Raw genomic sequence first — 16,980 nt, 5'->3', positions numbered from 1 at the left:
AATGATAGAGATGGCTCTCCCTGTCCATCTTCTGTGTCTCAGTATAGGGGGCCCACTGAACATGCTGGAGGCTTTCCTTAATTTCTCCTGAAGGAAATTTTAAACTGACTATTAAATATGCCATCAAAGATTTCTTGGATTATAGTAAAGATGCTATGAAGAAAGTATACGATGTAAATAAGCTCCTTAAGGTCAGTCTGGTAGCTAACAAAATTTTAACTGCTGTAATGATTTCCATAATATCTGGTATCTGCATGTCAACAGCATTTTCTTATTACGTGTGTAAGGATATGACTTTGCTTCTCAGAACTTTGTATTTGCAAGTGCTATTCTTCCTCACTTTAAAGAATGTAAATGAATCAATGCTGATTGCTATCAAGTATTTATACATAATTATATTAATAAGTAAGGCCTTTATCCCCTTGACAAGATCTTTGTGCATTGTAAGTTTATTTCCCCCTTCACCCAAGGAATCTGAGTTAGCATTTCAAATGCTATTCCAGAATTCCAAGAAAAAAAAAACACCTCTATAAAGCTTTTGATTCCTCACTTTAAAGAATAATAGCAGCTAATTTTTAGCATTTATAAAGCACTTCAAGGTCTGTAAAACACTTCTTGTTGTTCACTCATTCAAGTTGGGTTCGACTCTTCATGACCCCATTTGGGGTTTTCTTGGCAAAGATGCTTCAGTGGTTTGCCATTTCCTTCTCCAGCTCATTTTACAGATGAGGAAACTGAGGCAAACAGGGTTAAGTGACTTGCCCAGGGTCACACAGCTAATAATTGTCTGAGGCCAGATTTGAACTCAGGAAAATAAGTCTTCCTGACTCCAGGCCCAGCACTCTATCCATTATGCCACCGAACTGTCTGAGAACAACCCAAAAGATTCTCCTGGCACTTGCCAAATAATTGACACATATCCTGTAGGGGTCAACTGTCTCTGGATTTTTCTTTCACCTCTAAAACCAAGCACGGTCTCTCCCTCTTTGCCCCATAACATCTGGCATCATTCATAAGAACCTAAACATTTTCCCTCATTAACTACCCTTGAATAAACTGGGAAACATCCCATTCCCCTACCCTCACCCCTCTTAATCAATTACTTTGTTCAAAGACTCCCCAAGCATAAACCTGGATGTAGTGGTGGTAATGGATAACATTTTGTTCCTGACCAATCACCATCCTGAACCTTCAAAAAAGGAAAGAGCATCTCTAGCACATGTCAGAGATGGCCTTTTTCCTACACAAAAAAAGGAAAGCCAGACTACAGTGATTTATTCAAGAAATCATTCATTACGATCAAGTAGGATTTATATCAGAGATTCAAGGACGCTTCAACATTAGGAAAAGAATCAGTATAATTAATCATATTAAAAATCAAAACATCCAAAACCACATGATCATCTCAATAGATGCATGCAGAAAAAGCCACAAAGTACAAAATCCTTTTATGCTAAAGACTCTACAAGGTATAGGCATTGAGGGACCTTTTTATAATGTGAAAACCATCTATCTAAAATCAAAAGTAAGCATCATAAAGAACAGGAATACACTAGAACCTTTTCCAATAAACATGAGAGTGAAGCAAAGTTAGTCATTCTTCCCACTATTATTTGATATAGTTCTGGAAATGCTAACAACAGCAATAAGACAGGCACAAAGGTAGGTAAAGGGGAGACAGAACTTATTCTTATTTGCTGATGAACTGATAGTATACTTGGAAAATCCTAGGGAATCTGCAAAGATATTAATTGAGAAAAGTTTCAGCAAAGCTGCAGGCTACAAAATAAACCCTCAAAAATCAACAGCAGTTCTATCTGATAATAACAAAACACAAGAAGAAATAATAGGGCAATCTCATTCCAAATAACAAAATGCATAAAATATCTGGGAATCAACTTCCCAAAGTACACAAAAGACTTGCATAGATTCAATTACAAAGTGCTTCTTAAAAAAATAAAGAACATTGAGAGGATGCCCATCAATTGGGGAATGGCTGAGCAAGTTGTGGTATATGAATGTAATGGAATACTATTGTGCTATAAGAAATGATGAACAGGTTGACTTCAGAAAAACCTGGAAAGACTTGTATGGTCTGATGCTGAGTGAATGAGCAGAACCAAGAGAACTTTGTACACGATAACAGCCACGTTGTGTGATGACTAAGATTGATAAACTTAACCCTTCTCAGTATTACAAGGATCTAAGACATTTCCAAAGGCCTGGTGATGGAAAATGCTACCTACATCCAAAGAAAGTACTATGAAAGTTGAATTGCTATCATTTTTTTTCTCTTCTGTTGAGTTTCATTTTCTCTTTCTGATGGTTCGTCTTATTGGTTTTAATTTTTACTTACAACTTCACTAATGTGAAAATATGTTTGATAGGAATGTAAACGTACAGCCTATATCAGATTGTATGCCGTCTTGGGGAGGGTGGTGGGGAGAAAGGGGGAGAAAAATTTTAAACTCAAAAGCATATGGAAGTGATTATTGATAAATCAAAATAAATTAATAAAATTTTAAAAAATTTCTTTAAAAAAGAACAAATTCTTCTTTAGAACATGACTAATGTGAAAATATGTTTAATAGGAATGTATATGTAGAGCCTTTATCAGATTGCATGCCGTCTTGGGGAGGGGGGAAGGAGATTTGGAACTCAAGGGCTTGTGGAAGTGAATGTTGAAAACTGAAAATAGATTAAAAAAAAAAGAAATAAAGAACAACTTAAATAGCTGGAGGAATATTCAGTGCTAATGGTTAGGCCGTGACAATATCATAAAAATGACAATCCTACCAAAATTAGTTTACACTTGTAATGCTATGCCAATCAAATTACCAAGAGGATACTTTCTAGAACTTGATAAAGTAACAAACATCACTTGAAAGAGCAAAAAATCTAGAATATCAAGGGAAATGATGAAAAGAAGTAGGGATGAAGGGAATAGCACTTCCAGATTTCAAACTAAAGTAGCAATCATCAAAACCATCTGGTATTGGTTAAAGAATAGAGTGATAGATCAATGGAATAGAGTGGACAAGGGAAAAATCAGACACAACAGAATTCAATAACCCCAAGTTTGATAAAGCAGAAAACATAAATTATCTAGGAAAAATTCCTTATTTGATAAAAACTGCTGGGAAAACTGGAAAGCAGTCTAGCAGAAATTAGGTTTAGACTAACATTTTACACTCCACTCCACAATACATTCTAAGTGGATATGCAACCTTAATATGAAAAATCATACTATAAAAAAATTAAAAGCAGATCAGATCATATACGTCTCACAATTATGGGTAGGAAATGTATCCTTAACCAAAGAAGAGATACAGGTAATGACAAAAGATAAAACAGATAATTTTGATTTACACAAAACTCAAAAGTTTTTGCATTGACAACATTAATGCATCTAGGATAAGAAGGGAAGTGGTCCGATGGGTAAAGGTTTTTGTATCAGGTTTCTCTGATGAGGATTTGGTATCTAAGATACATAAAACAATTAATAAATATGTAGGTAGATTAATAGCCATTCTCCAATAGATAGGTGGTCAAAGGATATGAATAAACAGCTCTCAAAAGAATTGCAAAGTATTCACAACCACATGAAAGAATGCTCCAAATCACAATGTAAATGAAAAGAACAAAAATATTTTTAAAAATCAAAAGTGAATATAACAAAATTACAAAAATCAAACAAGACTTGAATGGAGAGATATGAGAGGACACTCCCAATCCCTTTTGCAGAGAAGGTCCACAACTATTACACACTACATGTTTTCAGACTTTTTCAGTGTATCTATCTATTGTGCTGATTTTTTTTCTTTCTAAAAAAATACTATTGGTCATTGGGGATGGCTGGGAGAGGGAAGGGAAGGGGAAGAGATACTTGGGATAACTATGATGATGCAAGAAACAGAAGATATAAAAAATTTTTTTTAAAGAGAAAGCTAAAAGGCTATCTTTGAAACCACTCAATCTGGGGAACTACAACATACGATCATCTCAATTTAGATACAGATTCAGAGGCCAATAGCATTTCACTCCCACCTATAACTGGCTGTAAAGAAGATCCTTTAATAAATCTTCTTCGAACATGTGTTCTCTCTTCCCCTTCCCAAGGAGGATGCAGGGTTACCACATAATTACTCATTTGAAGAGGTATTTGCCAAATGAGGAAGCTGAAATAAGAGAATTTGATCAAGGCTCCTCCTCATTTTTAAAGTTCTCAAAATTAAAGAGCTTTCATTTCAGTTGTTGCAACAAATTGTCCTAATTTAGGCAGGAAATGTTTTTCATTGTCTGTGAACCCCCATAGCTTATCAGTCTTGAACAGACAAACTAAATGCTTAACCCTTAACAACAACCACCTTGGAAATGGTGCTCCTGCTTTTGCCTTCAGTGCCACTGCACTGGACAAGCCAATGCACTTCACTGACTGTGGCTCTGTGCATGGAAAATTCCAAGAGGTGAATGCTGCAACAGAGTCCTGCTAGATTCACAAAGGAGGATCCTAGAGTATTAATGTTAGCTTCACCAGTTTCAGGGCATGGCCTTGTGATGGGTTATCCTTCTACTCATCAGGCTTAGGGATAGAAAAAGTATGAGTGGCATCAATTGTCTCACTGAAAAAAGCAAAACCTTTAGCTACTTGAAAAAACTGTCAATGAAGAGTGAATATCTTAATATTAAATTGGTAATGCAGGAGGAGCTTGTGGATGACAAGAAAAAAGTCTCTTTTCTGCCAGCAGATCCCAGTGCAGACAGTGTAAACTAATGAGCTATATCACAACAATATGTCTGTCTCATGATGAGATTAAACAGGAATGGGAGATGGGTGGTTGGAAAAGGATGAAACCTGAAACCAGCTCACTTGTGTCATAAGAAGAAAGGAATTTCCAGGACACTGCTCTAACATATCCAGAATCCAGTTCCCTGCCAGATCAAAAGCCATCACAGCTATACATTACACTCCATAAGATGAGGAAAAATTGAGCCTGGGGAACTGTCTTCATTCACTATGGGAAGGGTCTAAGGAAATGGTTGCTTTGAGGTCCCTAAGAATATAGGATTGAATCATAAGGTTCAATTTCAAGGTTCAATAAGGTTCAAACTACAGTGGTACTAGTGGCATATTAGATCTCTAAGTTTCCAACCTTCAGTGTGTCACTGTAACACTCCTGTCTAATATCTGGTGTGACTACCTGGCCACAACACCTTGCTCCCTGTGCCCTGTTCTTATATCTTCCAGCATTCTCTGAATGGCCTCTGTTTCCTTCAACCAAAGAACTCTGTTGCTAAATGAATAGACATCGGTTTCAGTGGCTGTTGAATTATTGCTTTAATTTTGCCCTTTGTCTTGGGTGGTATTTACAGAACAAATAAATGTATGATTTTTAGACAACTCCAAAAGATTCATGATGGAAATTGCCATTCACACCCAGAGAAAGAAATACAGAGTTTGAATGCAAATGGAAGCATACTATTTGCTCTCCTTTTCCTTTGTTGCTTTCTTTTACTGCTTCATTTTGATAGTTACTTCCATTAGTTCAAACTGTTCTTTACATCATGACTAATGGGAAAATATGCTTAATATGAATGTATATGTGGAGGCTATATCAGCTTGTGGAGGGGGGAAGAAATGGGAGGAGGAGAAAATTTAAAACTCAAAATCTTGTAGAAGTGAATGTTGAAAACTAAAAATAAGTTAATTAAAAAAAAGAAATGTATGATTTTTTTGCACAAATTTATGGTGAATATACAGCAGCATATACAGACTGAGTCTTTTTCAACCTTATTAACTTGCAACTTCTCTTTAAGCACCTGGAAATACTCTTTTGAATAAAGCATTTATAAATCTTTTTCAAAATAAAAAGAAATGTTTGTTAGATTGGATTTGGTGGTACATTTTCATAAACCTGTAATTTAAATGTTGATAAAAATAAATCCAATTTTTAAAATGTACCTTTCAAGATAATGATTCACTGTAAACAGAGACTAATCTAGTGGAAAGAGCACTGGACTAGCAATCACTAGCAATTAAAAATCATCCCATATGAAACGCTAAAAAAGTTATTGACCTTAAAAATCAAATATTCCTCTTGAAGCATTTCCTTTTATTAATAAGCTTTTGATAGCTAAATTTTAGACAAATCTCAGAGTTTTTCTGTAAATGTAAAGTGACTAGAGTTCTGTAGAATGAAGTTGAATGTTCCAAATCACTAATAATAATGTAAATAATAACAATAATAATGGCTAACATTTACATGGCACCTACTATGTGCCAAGCACTTTACAAATATTACCTCAGTTGACAAATCAAAACAACTCTGAGGTTTCAACCCATACTCAGCAAACTGACAAATGTGACAAAAGACGGGAATAGTCAGTGTTCTAAGGATTGGGAAGACAGGCACATTAATGTGTTGTTAGAGCTGTCAACTGGTTTAACCATTCTGGAAACCAACTTGGAAATACACAAAGAAAGGAACTAAAATGTCCACACACTCTGATTCAAAGATTCCACTGCTAGGCATTCACCGCCAAGAGGTCATTGACAAATGAAAGACTCCATATACACAAAAATATTTATAATGGAATTTTTTCTGGAAGCAAAGTAGATGCCCATCATTGGAGGAATGGCTAAATAAATTACTACATGAATGTAAAGGAATATTACTGTGCTGTAAGAAATAATGAGCATCTAAATCACTATTGATTAGAGAAATGCAAATCAAAACTCTGAGGTACCACATCACACCTATCAGATTGGCTAACATGACAAAACAGGACAACGATAAATATTGGAGAAGATGTGGGAAAATTGGAACACTAATGCATTTGTTGGTGGAGTTGTGAAATGATCCAACCATTCTGGACAGCAATGTGGAACTATGCCCAAAAGGCTATAAAACTGTGCATACCCTTTGATCCAGCAATACCACTTCTAGGTCTGTATTCCAAAGAGATCATAAAAATGGGAAAAGGACCCACATGTACAAAAATATTTATAGCAGCTCTTTTTGTGGTGGCAAAGAATTGGAAGTTGAGGGGATGCGCATCAAGTGGGGAATGGCTGAACAAGTTGCGGTATATGATTGTGATAAGATACCATTGTGGTATAAGAAATGAGGAGCAGGCAGGCTTCAGAAAACTCTGGAAAGACTTGTATGGACTGATGCTGAGTGAAGTGAGCAGAACCAAGAGAACTTTGTACACAGCAATTGTCATATTGGGTGATGACTGACTTTGATGGACTTATCTCTCTTAGCAATGCAAGGATCTAAGACAACTCCAAAAGACTCATGATGGAAAATGCCATTCACATCCAAAGAAAGAACTATGGAGTCTGAATGCAGAAAGAAGCACATTATTTGCTCTCTCCCTTTTTTTTTTGTTTCTTCTTCCTCGTGGTTTCTCCTGTTGGTTCTAATTCTTCTTTACAATATGACTAATGTGAAAATAGGTTTAATATGAATGTATATATAGAGCCTATATCAAATGCGCACAGTCTTGAGGTGGGGGAGGAGAGGGATGGGGAGAAAATTTGGAACTCAAAGTTGGGCAGCTAGATGGCACAGTGGATAAAGCACTGGCCCTGAAGTCAGGAGGACCTGAGTTCAAACCCAGCCTCAGACCAAATACTTGACACTTACTAGCTGTGTGACCCTGGGGCAAGTCACTTAACTCCAATTGCCTAAAAAAAAGAAAAAAAGAAAATTTGGAACTCAAAATCTTATGGAAGCGAATGTTGAAAACTAAAACAAAATAAGTTAATTTTTTTAAAAAAGAAACGAGCAGGATGAATACAGAGAAGCATGGAAAGACATGTATGATGGAGAGCAATGTAAACAGAGCCAGGAAAACAATATACAAAATTACTATAATAATATAAATGGAAAGAACCACCACCACAAAAGGACTAAAACTGAATGATACCTCCCAACATTCCCTTGCAGAAGTCTAGGTCCAGCAGAGTGAATCACTGCATATAATGTCATTTTTTCCAATGCATTGATTGATTTTACTGAACTTTTTTTTTCCTTTTCTTTAAAAAATTCTTACAACAGAGCTCTCTGGGAAAGGGAAAAAGGATACAAAGGGAAATCTAGGAGATGTAAAAACAAAAGATATCAATAAAATCTGTTTTTTAAAATGCAGTTTAGTTACTCAGGACCTTTTTATACAGAGCCCTATACCAAGTTTGAGTGGGAAATAAAAGAGAAGGCTATGAGTATGACTAGGAGTCATGAGAGCTGGGCTGTCATGCATTTATCACTCTATTTTCTATGCAATGACATGTACATATATACCTTTATTTGTGTACATTATCACCCCTACTGGATTACATGCTCCTTAAGGACAAAAAGCCTTGTTTATTCTTTTATCTTCCTGATCTCTGAGCATAGTATTTTGCACAGAACAAGTACTTAAATGTTTTCTGAATTGAATCCTACATAATGGTAGGTTAGTTAGATCACTTTGTATATGAAAATAAGTACAATGTAATCAAGGAGAGGCAGGAGTACAGGTTTCTCTTCAAAATTTGGAAACACAAATTTTTAGAAGTCACGCTGTGAGATGATCTGTAAATGGGTTGACATGACTGAAGTAACTCCCAAATAAGACTAAATTGCAACTGATAAATGATTGTTATGAGATAATGTCATAATCAGAAGAAATACAGAACAAGGATAGTTGAAGAACACTAAGTACTTGTTGATATATGTATATATATAGGCCCAGCTGAAGGGTTATTCTGAATAATAACCAATAGCTAGCTCTCCAAAGGGGAAAGGACAATTTTTCACAAGTTCAGAGATTTAAAGCTTGATGGGACCAGGACCTTAGAGATTACATAGTCCAACCCCTTCATTTTACAGATGAAGAAACTGAAACCCAGAGAGGTTAAGTGACTTTGGCCAGCATTACATAGGTAGTAAAATAAGTTGCTGAGCTGAGATTTGAACCCAGGTTGTGTGACTTCAGGTTTGGTGCTTTCCACTGGACCCCACATGTAATTTCAATCCAACAATCATTTATTAAGCACCTGGAATGTGCAAGGCAATGTGTTAGACGTGGGAGATGGGGGATTGGGGTCCTAGACCTGTGATTTCACTGATGTAAGGAACTACTTTCATTCAGATTTCAGAACCACAGGCAATTCCTCCTTAACATCAAAGTGAAAGTGTCAATGATGCTATTCAACTTTTTGCATGAATCAAAAATATGGTCTGAATAGCAGCTCTTTTAAAACGTTTTGGTCCACCAAGTCCTTAAGGCTTCCCCAATAAGAAATAAGATCATGTTTTAAAAATACATACCATGACACTTCAAATCCTGCAGTTTCCAAATGCTAACATCTCATACACCTGTATTAACCATATTGCACCAGATAAGCAGGTGCTAAGCATTGTTCTTGGTCTTCCAAATGAAAAGTTGAGTAAAGCAGAGAGGTCTACCTAATTCTTCCAACATCATACAGCAGTAGGGCAATCCAATACAATTCAGGTTGTTTCCTTCTATTCTACCTCTTCTGCTATTTTTAAAGATCAGGTGAAGAGATGTAAATTAGATGATAAGATAATGAGTTGATTTCTAAATTTGTAGAACATGAAGAGTAATCATTAATAGATCAAGATCAACTTGAAGGGAGGTTTCAAGTAGAGTGCCACAGGGATCTGTCCTCGGTTGTACACTTATTTTTTTTGGAGGCAATCATGGTTAAGTGACTTGCCCAGGGTCACTGAACTAGTGTCTGAGGTCAAATTTGAACTCAGGTCCTCCTGACTCCAGACCTGCACAACTTGGCAGTATGTAGAGGCCAAAATTAAAACAGGTTAAATTTCTTCAGGCTACAGATAGATTTTTAGCAGCTCATTTTCCAAGTAAAGGTATAGTTAATGATTAAACTATTTTGCAAATAAACCATATTAAAAAGAGGGGGGAAATATATATATATATATATATATATATATATATATATATATATATATATATATACACACCATGATTTCAATATTCTTGATAAAATTATAACAATACCTGGGGTTTTAACTCTTCAAAACTTGAGAAGCTGAGTGTCCCAAAGTGTTTTATAAAGGCTTGAGTCTTGAACTTGGAGTGAGAAGACCTCTGCTCTGCTACCTGTGAGACCCTAGTTAAGTCACTTAACCCTTCTAGGTCTCAGTTTCTTCCACTCTAACAAGAGATAACTAAATTATCTCTAAGATTCCTTCCATTTTAAATTCTACAACCAAGGTCCTGGACAAGTCACTTCACTTATCTCTGGGCTTCTTCTATCTCCTAATCTCTTGAATGAAATGATCTCTAAGGTTTCTTCCAGCCCTAAAAGTATATGACTCAGAGCAGCTAGGTGGTGCAGTAGATAGAGTTCTGGCCTTGGAGGACCTGAATTCAAATCCAGCCTCACACACTTGACACTGACTAGCTGTGTGACCCTGGGCAAGTCACTTAACCTGGATTGCCTCACTAAAAAAAAAAAAAGTATATGACTCTAAGTTATAAGCCCCTAGAAGGAAGGGAGAATGGGCCTTATATCCCATCCCTTTATATTCACAGGCCCCAAGCACACAGTACATTTTTTTTATTCTAAACTTAACAAAACACCAAATAAAAGGGGCATTTCCAACATACATAAAACAGAAAAAGATCATACATGAAACTGCAAATTTCTATTATATGCAGCTTTCCTTTTCTTTTTAAATAACATTAAATTTTTTCAAAATATTTTTATTAAATTTTCCCATTTAAATGTAAAAAAATTTTTAATATTCCTTTTCTAAAATTTTGAGTCCCAAATTCTCTCCCTCCCACTTGCCCCTCCCCTCTCTTTAGGAAGGCAAGTAATTTTTTTGTATCAATTATACAGTTAAATATATATTAAATTCAATGTGTAACTTTCACAGTAGTCTGGCTTGTCACACAGTACACTTCTTTAGTACACCAGTGAGTCAATGACTCTGTTATCTCAGCAACGGGACATTTCTCCATCAGTAAAGATGGCAGCCTACCCATGATTTCTTGCGTGATGCTTCCTGTCTACATTTCCACAGAGGATTGATCAAATGTGATTGAGTTGAGGTCTTCCTCTAGGACAGCAGTTCTTAGCCTGGAGTCCAGAAACTAGTTTTCTTAATATTGTGATAACTATTTCAGTATAATTGCTTTCCTTTGTAGTCCTATGTATTTTATTTTGTGCATTTAAAAACATGATTCTGAAAAAGGACCCCTAAGTTTCACCTGACTGGCCATGACCCAAAAAAGGTGAAGAAGCCCTGCTCTATATCTTTCTACATTTTGTGGTTACCAGTAGTATGGCATTCTGGCTAGTCATTTGTCATCCTTCTTGCAACATGACCAGCCCCACCTTCTTTTCCAATCACAATCTAAATGTTTATTGATCATTTTGATAGAATCAAAAATCAATTCTTCAACTAATTCTTCAACTCAAATTCAACAAAGATTTTTAAATTCTCTACAATGTACAGGAAACAGTCTCTGCCTCTCACAGAGTTCATGGAGGGGGGCAGTATATAATACATAAGTATAGTACAGGAAAACAGACTAGGGTGGATCAGAAAAGGTTTCACAGGTACCCAAAAGAAGCCTTGAAGAAAGACAAGCATCTGAGAGGCAGAGATGAAGGAGTCTACTCCAGGCATTGGGAACAATTTGCACAAATATATGGAGGTGGCAAATAGAATGTCAAGTCCAGGAAACAGTTTGCAGGCCAGTTTGGTTGAAACATAGACTCGAAGGAGGCAGTAGTATAAAACAAGGCTGGGAAGGCAGTAATCAGTGTGGGGATACGAGGGAAAAAAACTGTGGGGGGAGAGCTTAACAGGGGGAGAGAGAGGAATACATGTATGAGCAAGTATGAGTCAAAATAAGATGCCATAGATGAAAAGAATTCTAGGAAAAAATTAGGTGGGAGAGAACCCTTTTAGATGGGGAAATCAGGAAAGACTTCGTGGCATAGTAGCTGAGCAAAGCCTTGAGGGAAGGGAAGGGAAAGAAAAGACTTTGGTAGGCACAGATGAAAGAAGAGTATATTCAAGAGAGGAGGAAATGGCTTATTCAAATGCACAGCAGCAGGAGATGAAGTGTTGATTTTTGAGGTGTCCTTTTGGTTTGGAGTGCTGCAAATAATACAAAACAAGACAGGAAAAACAAGGTGGATGGAGTCTGATTGTGAAAAGCTTTGAATTATTCTACGTATTATGCTTAGGTGCCTATGTATTTCCTCTAGTTGTGGGTTCCCCTTACTGGAGGTCAAAGGATGAACATTTCAGGTAGGCTGAAGAAGAAGAGATTCTTTGGGGTCGGATGTGACTGCTGAGGTCCCTTCCAATTCTGAAATTCTATGACTCTTTTTGAGCCTGCATTTTATTCTAAAAGTAGTGATTTTTGAGAAGAGTAAGTAGAGTTTTTTGAGCAGGAAAATGACTTCATCAGATCTGTATCTTAGAAATAATAATGAGGCAGCTATGTAAAGGATAGAAAGGAAGGAGGAGAGACCAGAGGAAAAGAGAACAGTTAAAAAGCTATCAAATACAGAACATTATGAAATGCAAAATGGGTAATTTTGATTACATTAAACTGAAAAGCTTTTGCACAAACAAAGCCAATGCAACCAAGATTAGGGAGGAAACAGAAAACTGGTAATTTTTACAACCAGTGTCTCTGATAAGAACCTCATTTCTAAAATATATAGAGAACTCTAAGTCTAATTTATAAGAATACAAGTCATTCCCCAATTGATAAATGGTCAAAGGATATGAACAGGCAGTTTTCAGATGAACAAATTAAAGTTATCTACAGTCATATGAAAGAAATGCTCTAAATCACTATTGATTAGAGAAATGCAAATCAAAACAACTCTGAGATACCACATCACACCTATCAGATTGGCCAACATGACAAAACAGGAAAATGATAAATGTTGAGGAAGATGTGGGAAAATTGGAACACTAATGCATTGTTGATGGAGTTGTGAAATGATCCAACCATTTGAGAACAATTTGGAACTATGCCCAAAGGGCTATAAAAATGTGCATACCCTTTGACCCAGCAATAGCACTTCTAGGGCTGTATCCCAAAGAGATCATACAAATGGGAAAAGGACCCACATGTACAAAAATATTTATAGCAGCTCTTTTTGTGGTGGCAAAGAATTGGAAATTGAGAGGATGCCCATTAATTGGGGAATGGCTGAACAAGTTGTGGTATATGAATGTAATAGAATACTAATATGCTATAAGAAATGATGAATAGGAAGACTTCAGAAAAACCTGGAAAGACTTGTATGGTCTGATGCTGAGTGAAGTGAGCAGAACCAAGAGAACGTTGTTCACAGTAACAGCCATGTGCAATGACTAACATTGATAGACTTAGCCCTTCTCAGCAATGCAAGGATCTAAGACATCTCCAAAGATCTCATGATGGAAAATGCTATCCACATCCAAAGAAAGAACTACAGAGTTAGAATGCAGATCAAAGCATACTATTTGCTCTTTTTTTTCTGTTTTGTTCAAGCTGTCTTAGGGAGGGAGATGGAGGGGGAGAAAAATTTAAAACTCAAAAGCTTATGGAAGTGACTGTCAATAAATCAAAATAAATTAATAAAAAATTTAAAAACAAAAAAGCTATCATAATATCATCATAATGAAAAGTGACAAGAGCTTGAATCAGAGTAGGCAGTGTAAATGGAGAGATGTTAAAGAAGTAAAATTGAAAGAAATTGGGAACTGATTAGATGTAGGGGGCAGGGTAGAAGTATGGTTCAAAGATTATTCTGAGTTTTGAGTGCTGAAGGATGGCATTACCATTAATGGAAACATGAGGGTCAAATGTGAGGGGGGAAATTCCATTTTTGTTGGGTTTCAGATGTTGGTAGAATATGCAAGTGAAGATGTCAAGCAGACAGTTGGTGATGCAGGGCTTGAACTCTTCAAAGGGATTAGGGTTAAGATATATATATATATATATGTATATAGATATAGATATAGATATATATGTGAGAGTCATCTGCTTAGACTTGATAACAGAGCTCTAAGGAAAGGATGAGATCACTAATGAGAGAGCATAGAAAGAAGAGTGTATAGGACACAGCCCTGGGAGACACCCATACTTAGGCAATAGCAGGACCACAATGAACCAGAGAGGACCACAAGGAACCAGAGAAGTCAGGTAGGAGGAGAACCAGGAGAGAGGACTCTCACAGAAGCCAAAGGGGGTATGATAGGGTAACAGTATTCAGAAGGAATACTGTGAAGAGTTACAAAAAGGTCAGTGTGATTAAGGACTGAAATAAGGACACTGGATTTAGCAATTAAGAAGTCACTGTTGACAACAGTACAATAAAAACTGAATGCTACAAAATTACAATGACTAAGCTTTGTCCTAATGATTCAATTCAATAAACATTCATTAAGCAGCACCTACTATGTGTCAGGCACTGTGCTAAGCACTGTGGATACAAATAAGGAAAAAAAATCTTGGCCCCCTGGGGAGTTGATCTAATGAGGGAAGGCAACACACAAAAAGGAAGTTGAAAAGCAGAGAAGGGGGAGGACCAGGGGGTATTGGGCCCAGTGGGGCACGTGATTCCTTGGAGTAGAAGCTAAGCAGGGCAGCTGATGAAGAATGGAGTTACTAGGAAAGTTGGCTCTATAAAAGAAGGATATGGGAGGAGTTTAGTGCTCTGTTCTCCAATCAGAGGATGAATTGAGAACATATAGAGTATCCAAACCTGAGTCATTCTTCTCCCAAGATAAAATTTCTAGTGATCAGTTTACCTTGGGGCCAGCGAGGAGAGTTCACTGGGTTCACTGGAACATTATGCAATGTCAGACTCTTTTTGTAGGATACTTAAGGTTTTTTTTCCTTCCCTTTCTTTTTTTTATTCTTTATAAGGGTTAACTCTCTGGGAGGGAATGGAGAGTAGGGAAACAGTGGGGAAATGTAGATGGTTTTTTTTTAAAGTATGAATAAAAATTTATTTAAAAAAAAGAGGTCAATGCTGACCTTTGAAAGTAGTTTCAGTGGAGTGGTGGATTGGAGACCAGGTTCCAAAGAACTGAATAAAGTAGCTAGGGAAAAAAGTAGAAAGCTAAGAGTCTAACATTGAAAAGGAGAGGAGAGAGGATAGTTTAAGAAGATAGGAGCAGAGCGCAGGGAAACTTTTACGGACAGAGGAAATCTAAATATGTTTTTAGGTATCTACTTCTAGGATATATTTTGTTACAATTTAACATTTCTAACAATAGAAGGAAACTAGAATATGCTCTTGTAAAACACTTAAATTAGTAACAATTCACTCTATATTTAGAGAAAATGACAAGGCTAGGGTGCAAGTACATTCCCTAGCCACAATTTCATTCATATTAATAACCCTCAGACAGAATAAATGGCTCTATAGTTTCAATACACACAAGGCCTCGGAACTTCTTAGGCAGAAAGGACAAGCCATAGCCAGATTGATAGGAATGGGGGGGGGGGAATCCCCCAGTGTGTGAAGGCAGACACAAGAGCTACAGGATTTGAGCCTCGCAGTCACGGAACACAGCCAACGAGAGTTTCAACCCAATCCGTCATTTGTCTAAAGGTCGTTTTTATTACGTCTCGATTTAAAAATCGACTTCCACCCTGAGTCGCTGCTTGGGGGTACACAACTTCTGCATCCCGTTACTTACTCTTCGGAAGCAGCAGGCAGTTCGCCAGTCTGTCGGTTAACACCTAGGGGCGAACATGCAGGAATGTGTTTATCCCCTTTCTTAAATCAGGAAAACGGAAGCTGTGATGTAATGGAAAGGGCGCTGGATCGGGAAGAAGAGGATCTGGATTCAAAATCCACCTCAACTCCTCATACCTGGGCCGCCCGAGGCAAGTAACTTACTAAAAGTTGGGGTTTCGGGTGGGCTGGGAGCGCTCCCGAGCCCACCCATGGCCCGGGCTGGCCCCGCCCAGTTCGACCTCGGGGAGCCCACGGCTGGCACCTCCCCTCCTTCCGGCCGTGCGCTCCCTCAGCTCCCCAGGCGCCGCTCACTGACCCCAGAGCTTTCCGGGCTCTTCCCGATGAAGCGGCTCGGTCACCCGCCCCCCAGCGGCGCTCTGGCCCGAGGCCTCCAGAGGGGTCGCCGCCGTCCAAGCCCCTTCCCCCCCAGTCCCGGGCTTGGCTGCCGGACCCCCCTGCCCAGTAGTCTCCTCAGCCAGCCATGTGGCCAGGGCTCCTCACCTGATAGGCTCGGCGGCTCCCCGAGCCGCCAGCCCTCCGCGGTCGGGTCACGCCGAAGCCGGGGCTGAGGACGGAGCCCAGGGGCCGCAGCAGGGCGGCCGAGAGCCGCTGCCTTTGAAAGGCGGCGGCAACGGCCGGGGTACACGACACCAGGTGCGCCATCTTGAGCGGGGACAACGGCGACTACGCGAAGAATTGTGGGATAGTGACGGGTGAGCCGCGGCCCCGCCCCTCGGCTACCTTAACTACCTTAAGTTACCTCTCTCGCGTCCTCGCCCGTTACCTTGGACCGTTGTTCGCTGGCCCGCGGGCCGGCTACTCGGAAGCGGAGCGGAAGCGCGCTCTCGGCTGCCCCCGCCCCCCCCAGCCTCTTTCCGGAAGCCTGTCCCGCTGTGTTACCCTCCGGACACCCCCAGGCTCCGCTTGGCGACTTTTCCCGCCTCTAACGGCCAGCCGGCTCCCGGCCCCCCCTCCCCATTCTTATCTTTCATTGCCTCCACACTCTGCCACTCTATCGCTCCTTCCACATGCAGCCAGCCCGTCAACATTTATTAGGCTTTCACTGTGTGCTGACCCAAAATGAAACCGTCCCTGCCCCCCAAAGAGCTCACACTTTGCATGGGGTGGGGGGAGTGGAGAGGTGTATTCACTAATAAAAGACTAAATAAATATGGGGCACTTCGGGTCATGCCGAAGTCGAAGAAAGTTGAAGTGATTTGCCCGTG

The 16,980-nt window shown here is 38.7% G+C and overlaps 1 protein-coding gene across 4 annotated transcripts in view; it reads right to left on the bottom strand.

Moving 5' to 3' along the window:
• Nucleotides 1-16,597, bottom strand: part of ABCB7 (ATP binding cassette subfamily B member 7) — a 120,658-nt gene extending 104,061 nt beyond the window's left edge. For 2 of the 4 annotated variants that reach the window (XR_002320349.2, XM_020964519.2), the window contains exon 1: nt 16,256-16,595. Coding sequence is in view for 1 of the 4 variants with exons in the window: in XM_020964519.2 (XP_020820178.1) it covers nt 16,256-16,417 (162 nt within the window). In the remaining 3 variants the exon portion in view is untranslated. Of the gene's footprint in view, nt 1-16,255 lie in introns of all 4 variants that reach the window. The other 2 variants (XR_013483680.1, XR_013483679.1) reach the window with 2 other exon arrangements.
• Between the last annotated feature and the right edge of the window lie 383 nt (nt 16,598-16,980).

The sequence above is a fragment of the Phascolarctos cinereus genome, unplaced genomic scaffold (genome assembly GCF_003287225.1).
Source record: "Phascolarctos cinereus isolate Bilbo 61053 unplaced genomic scaffold, phaCin_HiC Scaffold_8;HRSCAF=390, whole genome shotgun sequence".
Lineage (NCBI taxonomy): Eukaryota > Metazoa > Chordata > Mammalia > Diprotodontia > Phascolarctidae > Phascolarctos > Phascolarctos cinereus.
This window is presented reverse-complemented; position numbering and strand designations above follow the sequence as displayed.